Source organism: Ranitomeya variabilis, chromosome 3 (assembly GCF_051348905.1).
Source record: "Ranitomeya variabilis isolate aRanVar5 chromosome 3, aRanVar5.hap1, whole genome shotgun sequence".
Taxonomy (NCBI): domain Eukaryota; kingdom Metazoa; phylum Chordata; class Amphibia; order Anura; family Dendrobatidae; genus Ranitomeya; species Ranitomeya variabilis.
In genome coordinates, this window is record NC_135234.1 from 255149475 (window position 1) to 255167166 (window position 17692).

At 44.0% G+C, this 17692-nt stretch overlaps 1 protein-coding gene across 5 annotated transcripts in view; it reads right to left on the reverse strand.

The window, feature by feature from the left end:
* Positions 1-17692, reverse strand: part of NAV1 (neuron navigator 1) — a 205512-nt gene that overhangs the window by 109877 nt on the left and 77943 nt on the right. For all 5 annotated transcript variants that reach the window (XM_077295397.1, XM_077295399.1, XM_077295396.1 and 2 more), the window contains exons 6-9: positions 9885-10161; positions 5867-6521; positions 5415-5774; positions 3769-3810 (exon numbers count right to left, since the gene is read on the reverse strand). In XM_077295397.1, coding sequence (XP_077151512.1) covers positions 3769-3810; positions 5415-5774; positions 5867-6521; positions 9885-10161 — 1334 coding nt within the window. The remainder of the gene's footprint in view (positions 1-3768; positions 3811-5414; positions 5775-5866; positions 6522-9884; positions 10162-17692) is intronic.

A 17692-nucleotide genomic window follows, 5' to 3' on the forward strand; every position in this document is an offset into this window, starting at 1 on the left:
CGTAGCAGATCGTTTGGAACTTTCTTTCGTCGCTTGATCACCCGCTGACATCGCTGGATCGTTGTGTGTGACAGCGATCCAGCGATGTGTTCGCTTGTAACCAGGGTAAACATCGGGTAACTAAGCGCAGGGCCGCGCTTAGTAACCCGATGTTTACCCTGGTTACCAGCGTAAACGTAAAAAAAACAAACAGTACATACTCACATTCCGGTGTCTGTCCTCCGGCGTCTCAGCTTCTCTGCACTGTGAGCGCCGGCCGGCCGGAAAGCAAACACAGCGGTGACGTCTGACGTCACCGCTCTGCTTTCCGGCTGCTGTGCTTACACAGTGCAGAGAAGCTGAGACGCCGGGGGACAGACACCGGAATGTAAGTATGTACTGTTTGTTTTTTTTACGTTTACGCTGGTAACCAGGGTAAACATCGGGTTACTAAGCGCGGCCCTGCGCTTAGTAACCCGATGTTTACCCTGGTTACCCGGGGACTTCGGCATCACTCCAGCGCCGTGATTGCAATGTGTGACCGCAGTCTACGACGCTGGAGCGATAATAATACGATCGCTGCGACGTCACGGATCGTGCCGTCGTAGCGATCAAAATGGCATTGTGTGACAGTACCCTTATAATTCTCCTTTGTGCCAGATCTGAGGGTGGCAAATAGTGGAGGATTTTACCCTTTCCCAGCCAAGAATGTATGTTATATGTCCTTTCAGGATGGCAACTCAGTAGCCAAATATGCTTAAAATATATTCTGGTTACTAATGGTCATATCTCAGCCTAGATCATGGCGACAGCTAAGAATTATCTCTGTGGCCCCAACCCAGCCTGAGATATTAAGGTGTGAGGCGGCTCTGGCATTCCCATGAGAGTAGATACTGCAGCTGGGATGCGACTACAGCAGCGATCCTGGTCTCATTGTAAAGTTGAGAATATCAGCTGCTGTAGCTGAAATCCAGGCTGAGATACAGACTGTTAAAGATCACCCCACCCCCACCCATTTCAGCCAGTGTTAAGGGGGAGGATGAATGCGGATGCTGCAGGGGAGCTAACAGGCTCTCTAACTGTTCCTGCATGAGGCCAGGTTTTAGGTACTACACATGAAAAGTTTAAAAAATGTTTAGAAAAAAAAACAGGTAAAATAAGTAAATATCCATTTTTCTACTTTTTAGTCCTTTGTTATTGAAAAAAAAACATATATATGGCATTGTTGCATCTATAACGACCAGAACTATAAAAATAGCTTGTCACTTCGCTTTCCTGGTGAACAAAAAAAAGCAAGAATTTGAACTTGCAGTAGCAGAAATTTTTGTATAAAAATGCTGGGGACATCATATTGTATGTGGAGGAGCTATGGGGGCATTGCACTATGGAGGAATGGCTGGGGGAATCATATTTTATGTGGAGGAGCCGTGGGGGAATTACACTATGGAGGGGTGGCTGGGGACATCATATTGCATGTGGAGGAGCTGTGGGGGAATCATACTATTTAGGGGTGGCTGGGGGCATCATATTGTAAGTGGAGGAGCTATGGGGGCATTATATAATGGAGGAATGGCTGGGGGAATTATATTGTATGTGGAGGAGCCGTGGGGGCATTACACTATGGAGGGGTGGCTGGGGACATCATATTGCATGTGGAGGAGCTGTGGGGGCATCATACTATTAAGGGGTTGCTAGGGGCATCCTATTGTATGTGGAGGAGCTGTGGGTCATCATATTATGAAGGGGTGGGTGGGGGCATCATATTGTAAGTGGAGGAGCTTTGGGGACATTATACTATGGAGGGGTTGCTAGGGGCATCATATTGTATGTGGAGGAGCTGTGGGGTCATCATATTATGAAGGGGTGGCTGGGGGCATCATATTGGATGAGGAGGAGCTGAGGGTACATTATACAATTGAGGGGTGGCTGGGGGCATCATACTATATGTGGAGGAGCATCGTACTATGGAAGGGTGCCTGGAGGCATCATATTGTATGTGGAGGAGCTGTGGCGGCATCATACTATTAAGGGGTGGCTGGGAGCATCATATTGTAAGTGAAGGAGCTTTGGGGGCATTATACTATGAAGGGGTGGCTAGGGGCATCATATTGTATGTGGAGGAGCTGTGGGGCATCATATTATGAAGGGGTGGCTGGGGGCATCATATTGCATGTGGAGGAGCTGAGGGGGCATTATACAATGGAGGGGTGGCTGGAGGCATCATAGTATATGTGGAGGGGCATCGTACCATGGAAGGGTGCCTGGAAGCATGATATTGTATGTGGAGGAGCTGTGGGGGCATCGTACTATGCAGGGGTGGCTGGGGGCATCATACTGTATGTGAAGAAGCTGTGGGGGCAACATACTATGGAGGGGTGGATTGGGTCATCATATTGTATATCGAGGAGCTGTGGGGACATCATACTATGGAGGGGTGGCTGAGGGTATCATAGTGTATATCGAGGAGCTGTGGGAACATCATACTATGGAGGAGTGGCTGGGGGCATCATATTGTATGTCAAGGAGCTGTGGGGCATTATACTATGAGGTGTGGCTGGGGGCATCATAGTGTATTGATCATGGTGCATCAATAATTATCATATATACTGAAAGTGGTATTCCCATCTTTCCTCATTTGCAGGCATTCCAAGATCTTAAGTATCAACACACTAAGTAGGTATACAAGGTATACAACCACTGATGAAGTGACAGTACAGCCGGGGTCACACTAGCGATGAATACGAACGAGTGCTATGCGATAAAACATTGGCCAGCATTCGGACCAGTATTCATCTATGGGGCAGCTCCCATCAGCGTTTTTTTTCTAGGCCGTTTTCAACGTGCGAAAGCAATACACCTTTAAGGAGTAAAACTCCTATATAAATACAGCAAATGACCAGAAACAAAAAGCTCATAAAAAGTGTAATCTTTATTAAATATGAAGTGGACAAGACTTTACACTTACACTTTTGTGTTTTCCTTCTCTTCTTCCAAAAGCCTTAATTGTTTTTATTCTCCCTTTAACATAGCCATATGAGGGCTTGTTTTTCTGTATGGCGAGCTGACATTTTTATTAATACCATTTTAAGATGCATTCGCTTATAAATGCATTTTTTATGGTGTTGCCGTGACCAGAAAAATTGTAATACTGGTGTTATGTTTTTTCTTTACAAGCTTTGCCAATAAGGGTAATTAATTTTGCGTTTTCATAGATCAGACTATTACAGACAAAACAATGCCACATACAGTAGTTTTCTTTTAATCTTTAATGGGGACAAGAGGAATAATTCAAATATGTATATTTTTTTTCTATAATTTTTCTTTTTTTTTTATTTACTTTATTTCTAGCCCTTGTAGGGTACTCGATCCTGTGATCACCTATCAGTTATACTATATACAGCAGTACCACAGTATTTCAGTATATAGTAAAAACAATGGTGTCCTATGAATGCCAACCAAAAGCTAACCCTTACTGGAGTACTGCCATGGAAGCCCATCGGCACTCTGTGATCATGTCACAGGGAGTATTGGGCACTTGCAGCGTCGCACTCTCTTTCCCTCCAATTCATACACTGTAAATACGGGTGTCAGAGATTGACAGCAAAAGGTGGAGTTCAGAGGTAGGCACCGCCAGCCACCATCTGCCAGGAACTATGCAGGCTCAGCTCCAGAGCCTGCATCAAAGATGAGAACCAAAAACTGGATGTAGCAGTATGTCCAATGTTGGAAGAGACCTAAGGGCTGTTGTGGCAGTAGCACCCCAGTACAGTAAACAAGATAAAAACATACCTTAATCCTTTTTTTGGCAATGTGTTTCGGTCCTGGACAGCACTGTGGAAGTAAAGTTGAACAGTTACACACAGCAAACAATATGGCGTGCAGTTTTGAGTATAGGTGTGCATAGTCAAGCTGGATATAGTCCAGGGGTGGGCATCTAAAATTATAAATACAACAGGTGGACTATAGAAGTAGAATACATTCTCAAAATAAGTTATACCTGATACAGTATAAATTGGCAGCCTTGACTGTTTATTATAAAAATAGGCATAATTATTAAGTTGAGTGAGTCAGATTTCTGAGCAAAAAAAAGACTTCTGCCATATTATGTGTGTGTCGTAAACACCTTGGGGCCTGGGTAAAGGGGGTGGCTTTCTGGGACAGCGCCATGGCATAGCGCACAACACAATATGCCAAACAAATGTGTCACAGTTCTCGCTCTGGCACAAAGATAGCCAAATAATGGGTTGTGTAAGACCGATGAGTCTACGTTAACACATTATGTTAGACAATATTGATAAATGTGCCCCAACACCTTCAGAAACAAGTAGATATGGACATCTGTGTAAAAAATAAAATATCTTCATACCATGCCTAAATGCTCTCCTCTACAATGATAGTCAAACACCAAGAAGAAAATTGGATTGGAACTGAAGTGGAATTATGAAAACTAGTTGGCCCATGCAAAATTTTCGCACATTGGTTGTCGGGGGCGCAGGCAATTTCAGGAAAATTAAGCTGGTCAAATGTAAATGTATTTAATGAAATGATGAACACAGAGAGGTATGTATCTCACTGGTATATATATATATATATATATATATATATATATATATATATATATATATATATATATATATATATATATATATATATATATATACACATATATATATATATATATATATATATATGTGTGTTTTCATGAATATTTGAATATATATATATATATATATATATATATATATATGTGTGTGTTTTCATGAATATTTGAGCCCATGGAGCCATTATATGTTCATTTTGCAAGCCGGGGAGAAAATCTCGCCATACGGATGTCACACAGATGCTTACATGTGAGAAAATCGCATCCTCGCACTGCACACTGATAACATACAGATCACTATTCAAGGAACATTTCTGCAATTGTAGTCCGTGTAAAACGGACCGATTTTTTATACGTTGTGTGTGACTCCAGCCTAAAGGAGATCCCCCAACATTGAGCGTGTGGGTGCAGTATGAACAGAGACACAAAGGAATCACCGAAAAAGAGTGTTTTGAAATAATATAGAAGGATTACAGAATAGATAGACATGTTACTGAAAAAAAAGATGTCAGCTGTGCGTTCTTTGTATGCCGCTTTAGGCCTCATTCACATGTTTTTATCTAAACACCTATGTGAAAATCAGACCATGTCCCTGCACAGTCAGACATTACACAGTACACAGCAGGGGAACATTTATAACATTATCTTAGCACAGGAACATTTTATTTAACATACCCAATGGTGGAACTTATTATTATTCTAAGAACTATTGATTAAAATTGATGAAGCAACCTATACTATGCAAAAGATACTTTTTTCTTGCACATATATCTCCGTATAAATGAATCAATTAAATGTTTATGTCACTAGTTTCAGAATAAAAAAATAAGATTACCTTTCTGGTGCAGGAGACTTGAGATTGCCATCATTCCATCCAGTATCTGGTGTTTGATCATTTCCATCTCCAGCGTACTGGGCAGGAGGGACACTGATAGTGAGTGGGAGTGACTCCATACTACGGTGTAACCCTGATAATTTGGTGTACATTCTAAGGTTACTCAGTCCCTGGGAAAAGCTGGCTGAATTGATGTTTAATATAGGAGCAGGGCTAGGTGTCAGACAAGCAACACTTGTAGGGAAGTCTAGCTGTTTATTTGGCAATTCTGGAACAGAAGGAGTAAAATCTAGGCTGTTTGAGTTGACTTTATCAAGATTTGATAAGGTTGGTGTCTTCATGAAAGGTTTTGTGATTGCCCTAGAAGAAAAGATTAAAAATGAGCATAATCAAGGAAAAAAAGATTTGTATACAGATAAAATATGAAGACATTTTCAGTAAGCCAGGCCCACCTCTGAGGTGTAGTTGATGCTGCTTCCTTCACATTTACTTCTACTTCATTTTTTGTGTTTGTTCGGCACTCTGTGTCTTGAGCTACAGCCTTTGCTTTAGCCTTCTCTTTTTCACGATCAGTTTGGTTCACTCCCAGTCTCCCTCCACCAACTTTTGATGGCTCTTTAAGACGGGAAGACGGCGTTCCCAAATGCTTTCCTTGCACTGGCACAAGACTTGCATCCACACTGCTGCTCAGTGGCCGGCTGGCACTTCTACCTCCAGTAACACTAATAGAGCTAGATTTGGCAGGCCGCGGAAGGCTACGGTACTGTATATTTGTGCGGGCAGATGGAGAAAGGAATCCAGGCTCTGGTCCCCCCGAGACGTCTAAGCTAGTCTTCCGGTTTCCACTTACAGACCCTGAAGAAGGTTTCACAGGAATCCCTGAAGATTTTGGAGTTTTTCCTAATGTTGCTGAATTACCAGTGAGTGGAGAAGAAGGTGCAATGGGTTTCTTGTAGCCAAAAGTTGACCCTGGACGAGCAATACCTGAGGGTGGTTTCTTGGCATCAGGTGAGCGTGGATCTCGTCCTGCATCAGAAGATGACCTCTGCAGCCCAGCAGTTTTTATGGTCAGCTTACACTTATCAGTTGCTTTCTGTTCAGGCTTAGCTGTTGAAAAATAACACATATCAAATAAGATCAAATATGGATCAAATATGCTGTACAAGAAATTAGTTAATTATGATTATAATTCTTAACATGCATTATAGATTTAGAGTTGGTGCCATCATCTTTCTTCCAAAGTGTACAGCTCCCTAGTTCCTGACTGGTTGCTGGGGGGCCGGGTGGTGGTCGATCCTACTTAACTGGCAGTTTGATATAGCAGCATCATCTTACTGCTGGCCTGAACAGTGTGTATTTCAATTCTAATATGTTTGGCAGCTTTGGAAGGACAATGGGACTGCAGCTGCCAGCAATTAGGAACTAACCGCGCGCTCCACCTATCGCAGCAGTGGTTATGTCAGGCACATGGGACGTGGCGGCTGCATCACATGTAAAAAGGGAGGATCAGGGATATGGCTTTGGGATGGGATGAAGTATAAGGGTGAGTGCATCACATTTACTAATTGTAGCTGCATTGCTGCCAGTAAGGAAACTTTTTTTTTTGTTTTAACCATAAAATTTTTATTTTATTAAACATGGTATAACAAAACAGGGTTTGTACAAGTATTTAGTTTCTGTATAGTGTGCATGAATAATAAACGATATAAACGATGTAAGGATATAAATGACCTTAATTTTACAAAGACGTAAATGACAAAGACAAGACAAGACAGTAAGGAGTAGAAGAAGGGGAGGGGAAGAGAAAAAAAAAAAAAAGGGGAAAAACCTCAGTTAAATCGACTAATCAAATCCGAACTCAGCCGCACTACAGGTCGGATCCCGCTGCATAATAATCCCACGGGGACCATATTGCCTGGAAGCGCACCACCGAGTCATTTAGTAAGGCTGTAAGGTGTTCCATCCTTCTGACATCCATGATCCGTCTAATGAGGATCTGAAGCGAAGGGGGACTCGGCTGCCTCCAAAAACGTGCAATCAGGCATCTGGCCGCCGTAAGGATATGTTGCAATAATCTATTGGAAAGTTTGCCCATACCCGGCGCCCCGTGACCCAGGAGAAGGACCAGCGGGTTTAGTTCTATATCTGTATGCAATACCTTGTCAATGAGGGACTTAGCTTGACCCCAAAAAGGCACAATTTTTGGGCATCACCAGAATATGTGCATGAGGGACCCAGTGCTTCCTCCACATCTCCAACAGGAGAGTAAGGAAACTTTTAATTTAAAGGGGACCTGTCATTAAGGGAATGCTAGTGACGAGCGAACGTCCTCAGATAAGGTGTTATCTGATCACATTCTGGTGCTAACCGAGTGACTTCGGCGAGCTCGAATAATATGTTAGAGTCCCCTCCCCTGCATGCCTTGTGGCTGTAAGGGTATGTTTCCACTGTCAGGATGGCCGGCGGTATCACCGCAGCGGCGAAGCCGCTCGGCGCTAAGCCCCGCCCCCTTTCTGGGACGCGATCATGCCGGATGTGTTAACTCTTCACATCCGGGATGATCGCTCTCTCCCATAGCGCCCTGTGATATGCCTTGCGGGGACGCTGCGTCCCCGCAAGGTGTACGGACATGCTGCGATCTGAAAAGACGCGCAGCATGTCCGTAGTCGCAGGGCCGCCGCGTGCGGGTTTCCACGCATAGTGGAGACGGGATTTCATAAAATCCCCTCCACTATGCTGGAACATCTGGACGCTGCTTGTTTGACGCTGCAGCACTGCGCAGCGTCAAACAAGCAGCGTTTCCTGACCGTGGAAACATACCCTTAGACAGCCGCAACACATGCAGTGATTGCCTAACAAACAGCTGACCCCTGCATGTGTTGCAGCTGTTGAACAGCGCTGAGACATGCAGCTGTGGGGACTCAAACATTTTTTGAGCACAACAAAAAGACTTGATTAGCACCCGAGCGTGCTCTGATAACATCTTATCCGATCACATTTCCTCATAGGTAGAGAACTTACCAATCCAATGACATCCCACAGCTTCTACCACTTAAGTTGATTGACAGGTCTCCATGTGTGTACATACGTAGAGACCTATCAATCAACTGAAGCGTAGCATGGAAACGCCAGCCAGGGACGTTATCAGCTGACTTCTCAAACTAGGTTTCCTCTGAAATACAGCAGCATTTCAATGTAAAACTCCCCTGGCTGCATTCGCACTGCCAGGCTGTGATTGACGCCGCCCGTGGTTTGGGCAGTTTTAATCTGGGGAAACCCCTTTTAATATAAAGATATTATGTCAATTTAAAAAGTCAAGTATGTCCTACAAGTTTATTAATAAGACAGGAATACTTACAAAAACTCCCCACTGTATTCTAATATTTAAGTTGCTAACTGTGGCTGTGTGCACACATTGCAATTTTGCAGCGTTTTTGCCTAGCGGATTTGTCACAAAATCCAAACGCTGCAGATCCGCAAGTGATTTACAGTACAATGTAAATCAATGTGAAAAAAAAAACCGCTGTGCTGATGGTGCGGAAAATTCCAGGCGGAAACGCTGTGGATTAAAAGAAGTAGCATGTCACTTCTTTTTTGCAGATCTGCAGCATTTTTGTACCCATTCCATTATAGAAATCCGCAGGGGTAAAAAACGCAGTAAATCCGCACAAAATCCGCAGCAAAACCGCACAAAATACGCGACAAATCCGCACCTGCGTTTTCTGCCAAGAGATGCAGAATCCGCACCAGAAATTCCTAAGCCTAATCCGCAACGTGTGCACATAGCCAAAGAGTTTCCTGATGCCAGCAAAGTAAATGAGAATCCTGAAGTCTCATACGCATGTTCCTTATTTGTGACTTGCAGATTTAGTGCAGATTTAATTCTGCTGCATGACAATTCTTTCAGCGTTTTTTCACCCATTGACTTCAATGCAGTCAAAGACGCTATAAAAACAGTCTGAAAATGAGAAAAGGTGTGGGCAGTGTTTACTTCATTAAAGTATTTTTCTTTGTGGATTTTTATTTTTGGGTTGGTAATGGGGGTGTCGGTTAGGCTGGGACGGCCCAATAACCAGATACCTTCCCAGCCTGATAATATCAGCTCACATCTGTCTGCTTTACCTTTGCTGGTTAAAAAAAATGTTTGTTTTTTTTAATTTGTTTATTACGTAAATAAATGTACAATAAGCTCCACACGCAAGGCACTAATGTGTTGTGGGGTTGTGAAATTATATTTCTGCCGGATATCTATCTATCCATCTATCTTCTATTTATATAAGCTTTTTCTTTCAACTAGCTTTATAAGCTACAACTAGCGATCATTGGTGAAAAACGCATTAAAAAATGCACATATTGTCAGCTGCGTTTTTCCTGCCAAGAGATGCAGAAATGGCACAGAAATGTCTGCATCCAAATACACAACATGTACACATATCCTTAGCAGATCTGTATAACATCAGCATTTCGTACCTCCTTTAGAAACTGTTTGTCCAGTTTGGGTAATAGGAGATGTAACACCAACTGGAGGGTTTTTTCCTTTCCGCAATGGCTGTCCTAGACTGACAGGTTTTTTAACATCAGATTTTGGAGTATCATCATTCTTATCTCTGCGCCAGCGGGATGAGCCATGCTCTGACTTTAGGCTTCCGCTGTCATACTCCATCCTGCGTGGGCCTCGCTCTTCAGACTCACTGTGCCAGCTTAATCCACTCTCAACCAGTGAGCGTTTTTCAGAATCAGTGCGTAGCTGTGGAGAAAATGAACAATACACATATGTAAGAATAGATATTTAACATGTCATGTTACAGGGAGGCCATCAGCCAAAATGGTCAGCATAAACTAAGCACAAAGTCTCGGAGCGTGTATAGCCCCTAGAAATATCTCTTTAGTGTTGTAAACACTGCCACAATTCTGCAGAAACTGACATTAACCCCTTAAGGACCAGGTGATAATTCGTTTTTGTGTTTTTTTCCTCCCCTTATTCCAAGAGCCATAACTGTTTCATTTTTCTGTTGACATAGTGGAGCAAGTGCCTGTTCTTTGCGGGACAAGTTGTACTTTTGAATGACACCATTCATTTTATCATATGATGTACTCGAAAGAAGGAAACAAATTCCAAGACTGATGAAACAGCAATAAAAGAGCAATTCTGCAATTATTTTTTCGTTATTTATTTTACAGCATTCATTTAACAACAAAAATGACCTGTCAATATGATTCTCCACTTCAGTACAATTACACAAATACCAAACATGCATAGTTTTTGTTTTATCTACCATATATACTCATTTATAAGGTGAGTTTTTCAGCACATTTTTTTCTGCTGAATGTGACCTATTATTTCTGCTTTATATAGAAGCTATACAAGTGATATAAAAGATGAGAAAGGTTGAAGCTACATCACATAGGATATATAGAGACTCTGCTGAATACATTACATAAGAGACACTGACTCTGCTGTATACATTACATAGGATACACTGAGACTGCTGTAAACATTATATAGGATACAGAGACTCTGCTGTATACATCGCATAGGGGACATTGAGATCCTGCTATATGCATCACATAGGAGACACTGAGACTCCGCTGTACAAGAACAAGTGTAGAAGCAAGATCATTATGAAACTCTTGCATCATGGGAAATGTAGTTTGCTTTAAGGAAACCAAATAAGAGAGGATAAAGGAGGATGGCAGACAAGCAAGAGTTGATACATCAAATAAAACAGGTATATACAAGCTAAACACAAGCCTCCACATTATTCATGACTGTAAGCCTTTGCTGAACTGATAGGCAAAAAAGAGCTGAGTGTGCGAGTGCGGTGCTGAAAAATCTAAAACTAAAATCCTATTATTGAGGCTCCAGACACACTTGCATTAGTTCTTTTCCTTTAGGATAGTGTAGCATGCAGTGGTATTTAATCCAGTAAAAGTAGGATACCAACAAAACAACCGTATTTTTCGGACTATAAGACACACTTTTTTCCCCAAAAAAATTTTGGGGGAAAATGGGGGTGCGTCTTACAGTCCAGATGTACTTACCAGGAGTGTGACAGCAGATGGAGTCAGGCGATTCTGCCGGCCCTGGGCTGAGAAGAGGGGTGTTCAGTGGTCTGACGCTGCAGGGTGTTGATATGACTCCCATCTCAGATTGGTGTGGCAGTATTCTGCAGCGCTTGGTGGTACGGGGGCTCCGCGGACATTTTGTGAAAGCCTGGAGCCCCCGCACGTTCAATGGTGCAATGCTATGGCCTCGGGGAAAATGGCCGCCGGAGGAGGAGTCGCGTGCGCCGATTGAGATCTCGGCAATGAGATCTTGGGAGACGAGATCTCTGTGGCGAGATCTCAATCTGCGCATTCGCTGCCTCCGGTGGATATTTTCCAAGAAGCCACAGCTGTTGTGTATCCGCTTTTTGGGCTCCCCTGGTGGTTGCTGGTGGTATTGGTGACTTGTTTGCACTTTGCTGCTTCTGTTCACCTGCTTCCATCAGCGTTTGGGAGTTTCCTATTTAGCCTTGCTCTCCAGTCATTTCCTTGCCGGTCATCATTGTAACCAGAGCCTTCGGTTGCATGTTCCTGCTACTAGTCTGCTGATCAGCTAAGTGGACTTTGTCCTTTTGTTTTGTATCTTTTGTCCAGTTTGCAGTTTTTGTAATTCTCTGTAGCTGGAAGCTCTTGCGGGCTGAAATTGCCACTCCTGTGTCATGAGTTGACACAGGAGTCTTAAAGTAATTTCAGGATGGTTTTTGAAAGGGTTTTTAGTTGACCATGAAGTCCTCTTTTGTATCCTTCTGCTGTCTAGTAAGTGGACCTCTCTTTGCTAAATCTACTTTCATACTGTGTATGTCTTTTCCTCTTAATTCACCGTTATTACATGTGGGGGGCTGCTATCATCTTTTGGGGTATTTCCCTAGAGGTAAGCCAGGTCTGTTTCTTCCTCTACCAGGCGTAGTTAGTCCTCCGGCTGGCGCGTGGCATCTAGGAAGCCGTAGGTATGCTCCCTGGCTACTATTAGTTGTGTGGTAGATTTAGCTCACGGTCAACTCGAGTTTCCATCACCCGAGAGCTCGTTCGTTATTTATATGTTTCTTACGTTCCCTTGCCATTGGGAACCATGACAGTATGACCGGCCCGTGTTAAACTTATTGGCAGAAGAAAGGAGAGAAAAAAGAAGTCTGTAAAATTTTTTTTTTTTTCCTTTTTCCCTATGCTTGCTCCATAGTTGGATCAGTTGTATTTCAGCTCTAATTACTGCCTTTGCCTTTCTCTCCTTATAATCCTTGAATGGCTCTGAGCTCACCTGTTTAAAGATGGATCCTCAGAGTTTGGCTGCAGGTTTAAATAATCTTGCTACGAAGGTTCAAAATTTACAAGATTTTGTTATGCATACTCCTATTTCTGAACCTAAAATCCCTACACCAGAAGTGTTTTTCGGAGATAGATCTCGGTTTCTGAATTTCAAATATAATTGTAAATTATTCCTTTCTCTCAGACCTCACTCCTCAGGAGATCCTGTCCAGCAGGTTAAGATTGTAATTTCTTTGCTGCGAGGTGACCCTCAAAATTGGGCATTTTCATTGGCACCAGGGGATCCTGCGTTGCTCAATGTGGATGCGTTTTTCCTGGCTTTAGGGTTGCTTTATGAGGAACCTAATTTGGAGATTCAAGCTGAAAAAGCTTTGATAGCCCTATCTCAAGGGCAAGATGAAGCTGAGATATACTGCCAAAAATTTCGTAAATGGTCTGTGCTTACTCAGTGGAATGAGTGCGCCTTAGCGGCAAATTTCAGAGAGGGCCTTTCTGATGCCGTTAAAGATGTTATGGTCGGGTTCCCTGCGCCTACAGGTCTGAATGAGTCCATGACAATGGCAATTCAGATTGATCGGCGTTTGCGGGAGCGCAAACCCGTGCACCATTTGGCGGTATCTTCTGAAGAGACGCCAGAGAAAATGCAATGTGACAGAATTATGTCCAGAAGCGAGCGGCAGAATTATAGGCGTAAAAATGGGTTATGCTTCTATTGTGGTGATTCTGCTCATGTTATATCGGCATGCTCTAAACGTACTAGGAAGGTTGACAAGTCTATTTCAATTGGCACTTTACAGTCCAAATTTATTTTGTCTGTAACCTTGATTTGTTCATTATCAGTTATTACCGTGGATGCCTATGTGGACTCTGGCGCCGCTCTGAGTCTTATGGACTGGTCCTTTGCCAGGCGCTGTGGGTTTGATTTAGAGCCTCTGGAAGTCCCTATACCTCTGAAGGGTATTGATTCTACACCTTTGGCTTGTAATAAACCACAGTTCTGGACGCAAGTGACTATGCGTATGACTCCAGACCATCAGGAGGTGATTCGCTTCCTTGTGTTGTACAATTTACATGATGTTTTGGTGCTTGGATTACCATGGTTACAGTCTCATAACCCAGTCCTTGACTGGAAAGCTATGTCTGTGTTAAGTTGGGGATGTCGGGGGGCTCATGGGGACACTCCTATGGTGTCCATTTCGTCATCTATTCCATCTGAGATTCCGGCATTTTTGTCTGATTATCGTGATATTTTTGAAGAGCCTAAAATTGGTTCACTCCCTCCTCACAGGGATTGTGATTGCGCCATAGATCTGATTCCTGGCAGTAAATTTCCAAAGGGTCGTTTGTTTAACCTATCTGTACCTGAACATGCTGCTATGCGCGAGTATATTAAGGAGTCCCTGGAAAAGGGACATATTCGTCCTTCTTCATCACCTTTAGGAGCCGGTTTTTTCTTTGTCTCTAAAAAGGATGGCTCTCTGAGGCCTTGTATTGATTATCGACTCCTGAATAAAATTACAGTCAAATATCAGTATCCGTTGCCTTTGCTGACTGATTTGTTTGCTCGCATAAGGGGGGCTAAGTGGTTCTCTAAGATTGATCTTCGTGGGGCGTATAATTTGGTGCGAATTAAGCAGGGGGATGAGTGGAAAACCGCATTTAATACGCCTGAGGGCCATTTTGAGTATTTGGTAATGCCTTTCGGCCTTTCTAATGCGCCTTCTGTCTTTCAGTCTTTAATGCATGATATTTTCCGTGAATATTTGGATAAATTTATGATAGTGTACTTGGATGATATTTTGATTTTTTCTGATGACTGGGAGTCTCATGTTCAGCAGGTCAGGAGGGTTTTTCAGGTTTTGCGGGAGAATTCTTTGTGTGTAAAGGGTTCAAAGTGTGTTTTTGGGGTTCAAAAAATTTCCTTTTTGGGGTACATTTTTTCCCCTTCTTCTATTGAGATGGACCCTGTCAAGGTTCGGGCTATTTACGACTGGACGCAGCCTACTTCTCTGAAGAGTCTCCAGAAATTCTTGGGCTTTGCTAATTTTTATCGTCGATTTATAGCTGGTTTTTCTGGCGTTGCTAAACCTCTGACGGATTTGACTAAAAAGGGTGCTGATGTTGCCAATTGGTCCCCTGCTGCCGTGGAGGCCTTTCGGGAGCTTAAGTGCCGCTTTTTGTCTGCCCCTGTGTTGCGCCAGCCTGATGTTTCTCTTCCCTTTCAGGTTGAGGTCGATGCTTCCGAGATCGGAGCGGGGGCGGTTTTGTCGCAGAAAAGTTCCGACTGCTCAGTGATGAGACCTTGTGCGTTCTTTTCGCGAAAATTTTCGGCCGCCGAGCGAAACTATGATGTTGGTAATCGGGAGCTTTTGGCCATGAAGTGAGCATTTGAGGAGTGGCGTCATTGGCTTGAGGGTGCCAAACATCAGGTGGTAGTTTTGACTGATCACAAGAATTTAATTTATTTGGAGTCTGCCAGGCGCCTGAATCCTAGACAGGCACGTTGGTCGTTGTTCTTTTCCCGGTTTAATTTTGTGGTCTCGTACTTACCGGGTTCTAGGAATGTGAAGGCAGATGCTCTTTCTAGGAGTTTTGAGCCTGACTCTCCTGGGAATTCTGAGCCTGCTGGTGTCCTTAAGGATGGAGTGGTTTTGTCTGCTGTCTCTCCAGATTTGCGACGTGCTTTGCAAGAATTTCAGGCGGATAGACCTGATCGTTGTCCGTCTGGTAGACTGTTTGTTCCTGACGAGTGGACCACTAGAGTCATCTCGGAAGTTCATTCTTCTACTCTGGCAGGTCATCCGGGAATTTTTGGCACCAGAGATTTGGTGGCTAGATCCTTCTGGTGGCCTTCCCTGTCTCGAGATGTGCGTGTTTTTGTGCAGTCTTGCGATGTGTGTGCTCGGGCCAAGCCTTGTTGTTCTAGGGCTAGTGGGTTGTTGTTGCCCTTGCCTATTCCGAAGAGGCCTTGGACGCACATCTCTATGGACTTTATCTCGGACCTCCCTGTTTCTCAGAAGATGTCTGTCATCTGGGTGGTGTGTGACCGTTTTTCTAAAATGGTTCATTTGGTACCATTGCCTAAGTTGCCTTCCTCATCTGAGTTGGTCCCTCTGTTTTTTCAAAATGTGGTTCGCTTGCATGGTATTCCGGAAAACATCGTTTCTGACAGGGGTACCCAGTTCGTGTCTAGATTTTGGCGGGCAGTCTGTGCCAGGTTGGGCATTGATTTGTCTTTTTCGTCTGCATTCCATCCTCAGACCAATGGCCAGACGGAACGAACTAATCAAACTTTGGAGACTTATTTGAGGTGTTTTGTGTCTGCGGATCAGGATGATTGGGTTGCCTTTCTGCCGTTGGCGGAGTTTGCTCTTAATAATCGGGCTAGTTCTGCCACTTTGGTTTCTCCTTTCTTTTGCAATTCGGGGTTTCATCCGCGTTTTTCATCTGGTCAGGTTGAATCTTCGGATTGTCCTGGAGTGGATGCGGTAGTGGATCGGTTGCATCAGATTTGGGGACAAGTGGTGGATAATTTGGAATTGTCCCAGGAGAGGACTCAGCAGTTTGCTAACCGCCGTCATCGTGTTGGCTCCCACCTTCGTGTTGGGGACTTGGTGTGGTTGTCTTCCCGTTTTGTCCCTATGAGGGTTTCTTCTCCTAAATTTAAGCCTCGGTTCATCGGTCCTTATAGGATTTTGGAGATTCTTAACCCTGTCTCCTTTCGTTTGGACCTCCCGGCATCTTTCGCTATCCATAATGTGTTCCATCGGTCGCTGTTGCGGAGATATGAGGTACCGGTGGTTCCTTCTACTGAACCTCCTGCTCCTGTGCTGGTGGAGGGTGAATTGGAGTACGTGGTAGAAAAGATCTTGGACTCCCGTATTTCCATACGGAGACTTCAATATCTGGTTAAATGGAAGGGCTATGGTCAGGAAGATAATTCTTGGGTAACTGCCTCTGATGTTCATGCCTCGGATTTGGTTCGTGCCTTTCATAGGGCTCATCCAGATCGCCCTGGCGGTTCTTGTGAGGGTTCGGTGCCCCCTCCTTAAGGGGAGGGTACTGTTGTGTATCCGCTTTTTGGGCTCCCCTGGTGGTTGCTGGTGGTATTGGTGACTTGTTTGCACTTTGCTGCTTCTGTTCACCTGCTTCCATCAGCGTTTGGGAGTTTCCTATTTAGCCTTGCTCTCCAGTCATTTCCTTGCCGGTCATCATTGTAACCAGAGCCTTCGGTTGCATGTTCCTGCTACTAGTCTGCTGATCAGCTAAGTGGACTTTGTCCTTTTGTTTTGTATCTTTTGTCCAGTTTGCAGTTTTTGTAATTCTCTGTAGCTGGAAGCTCTTGCGGGCTGAAATTGCCACTCCTGTGTCATGAGTTGACACAGGAGTCTTAAAGTAATTTCAGGATGGTTTTTGAAAGGGTTTTTAGTTGACCGTGAAGTCCTCTTTTGTATCCTTCTGCTGTCTAGTAAGTGGACCTCTCTTTGCTAAATCTACTTTCATACTGTGTATGTCTTTTCCTCTTAATTCACCGTTATTACATGTGGGGGGCTGCTATCATCTTTTGGGGTATTTCCCTAGAGGTAAGCCAGGTCTGTTTCTTCCTCTACCAGGCGTAGTTAGTCCTCCGGCTGGCGCGTGGCATCTAGGAAGCCGTAGGTATGCTCCCTGGCTACTATTAGTTGTGTGGTAGATTTAGCTCACGGTCAACTCGAGTTTCCATCACCCGAGAGCTCGTTCGTTATTTATATGTTTCTTACGTTCCCTTGCCATTGGGAACCATGACACACAGCATTGCAACAATGGACGTGCGTGGGGCTCCAGTCTTTCACAAAATGTCGGCGGAGCCCCCGTTACACCGAGCGCGACCGAACCTGCCGCACCAGTCTGGGATGGAGTCATATCATTGCCGGACCACCAAACACCCCCTGTGACCCCGCTCCACCGAGCACCCCCGAATATTGCCACAC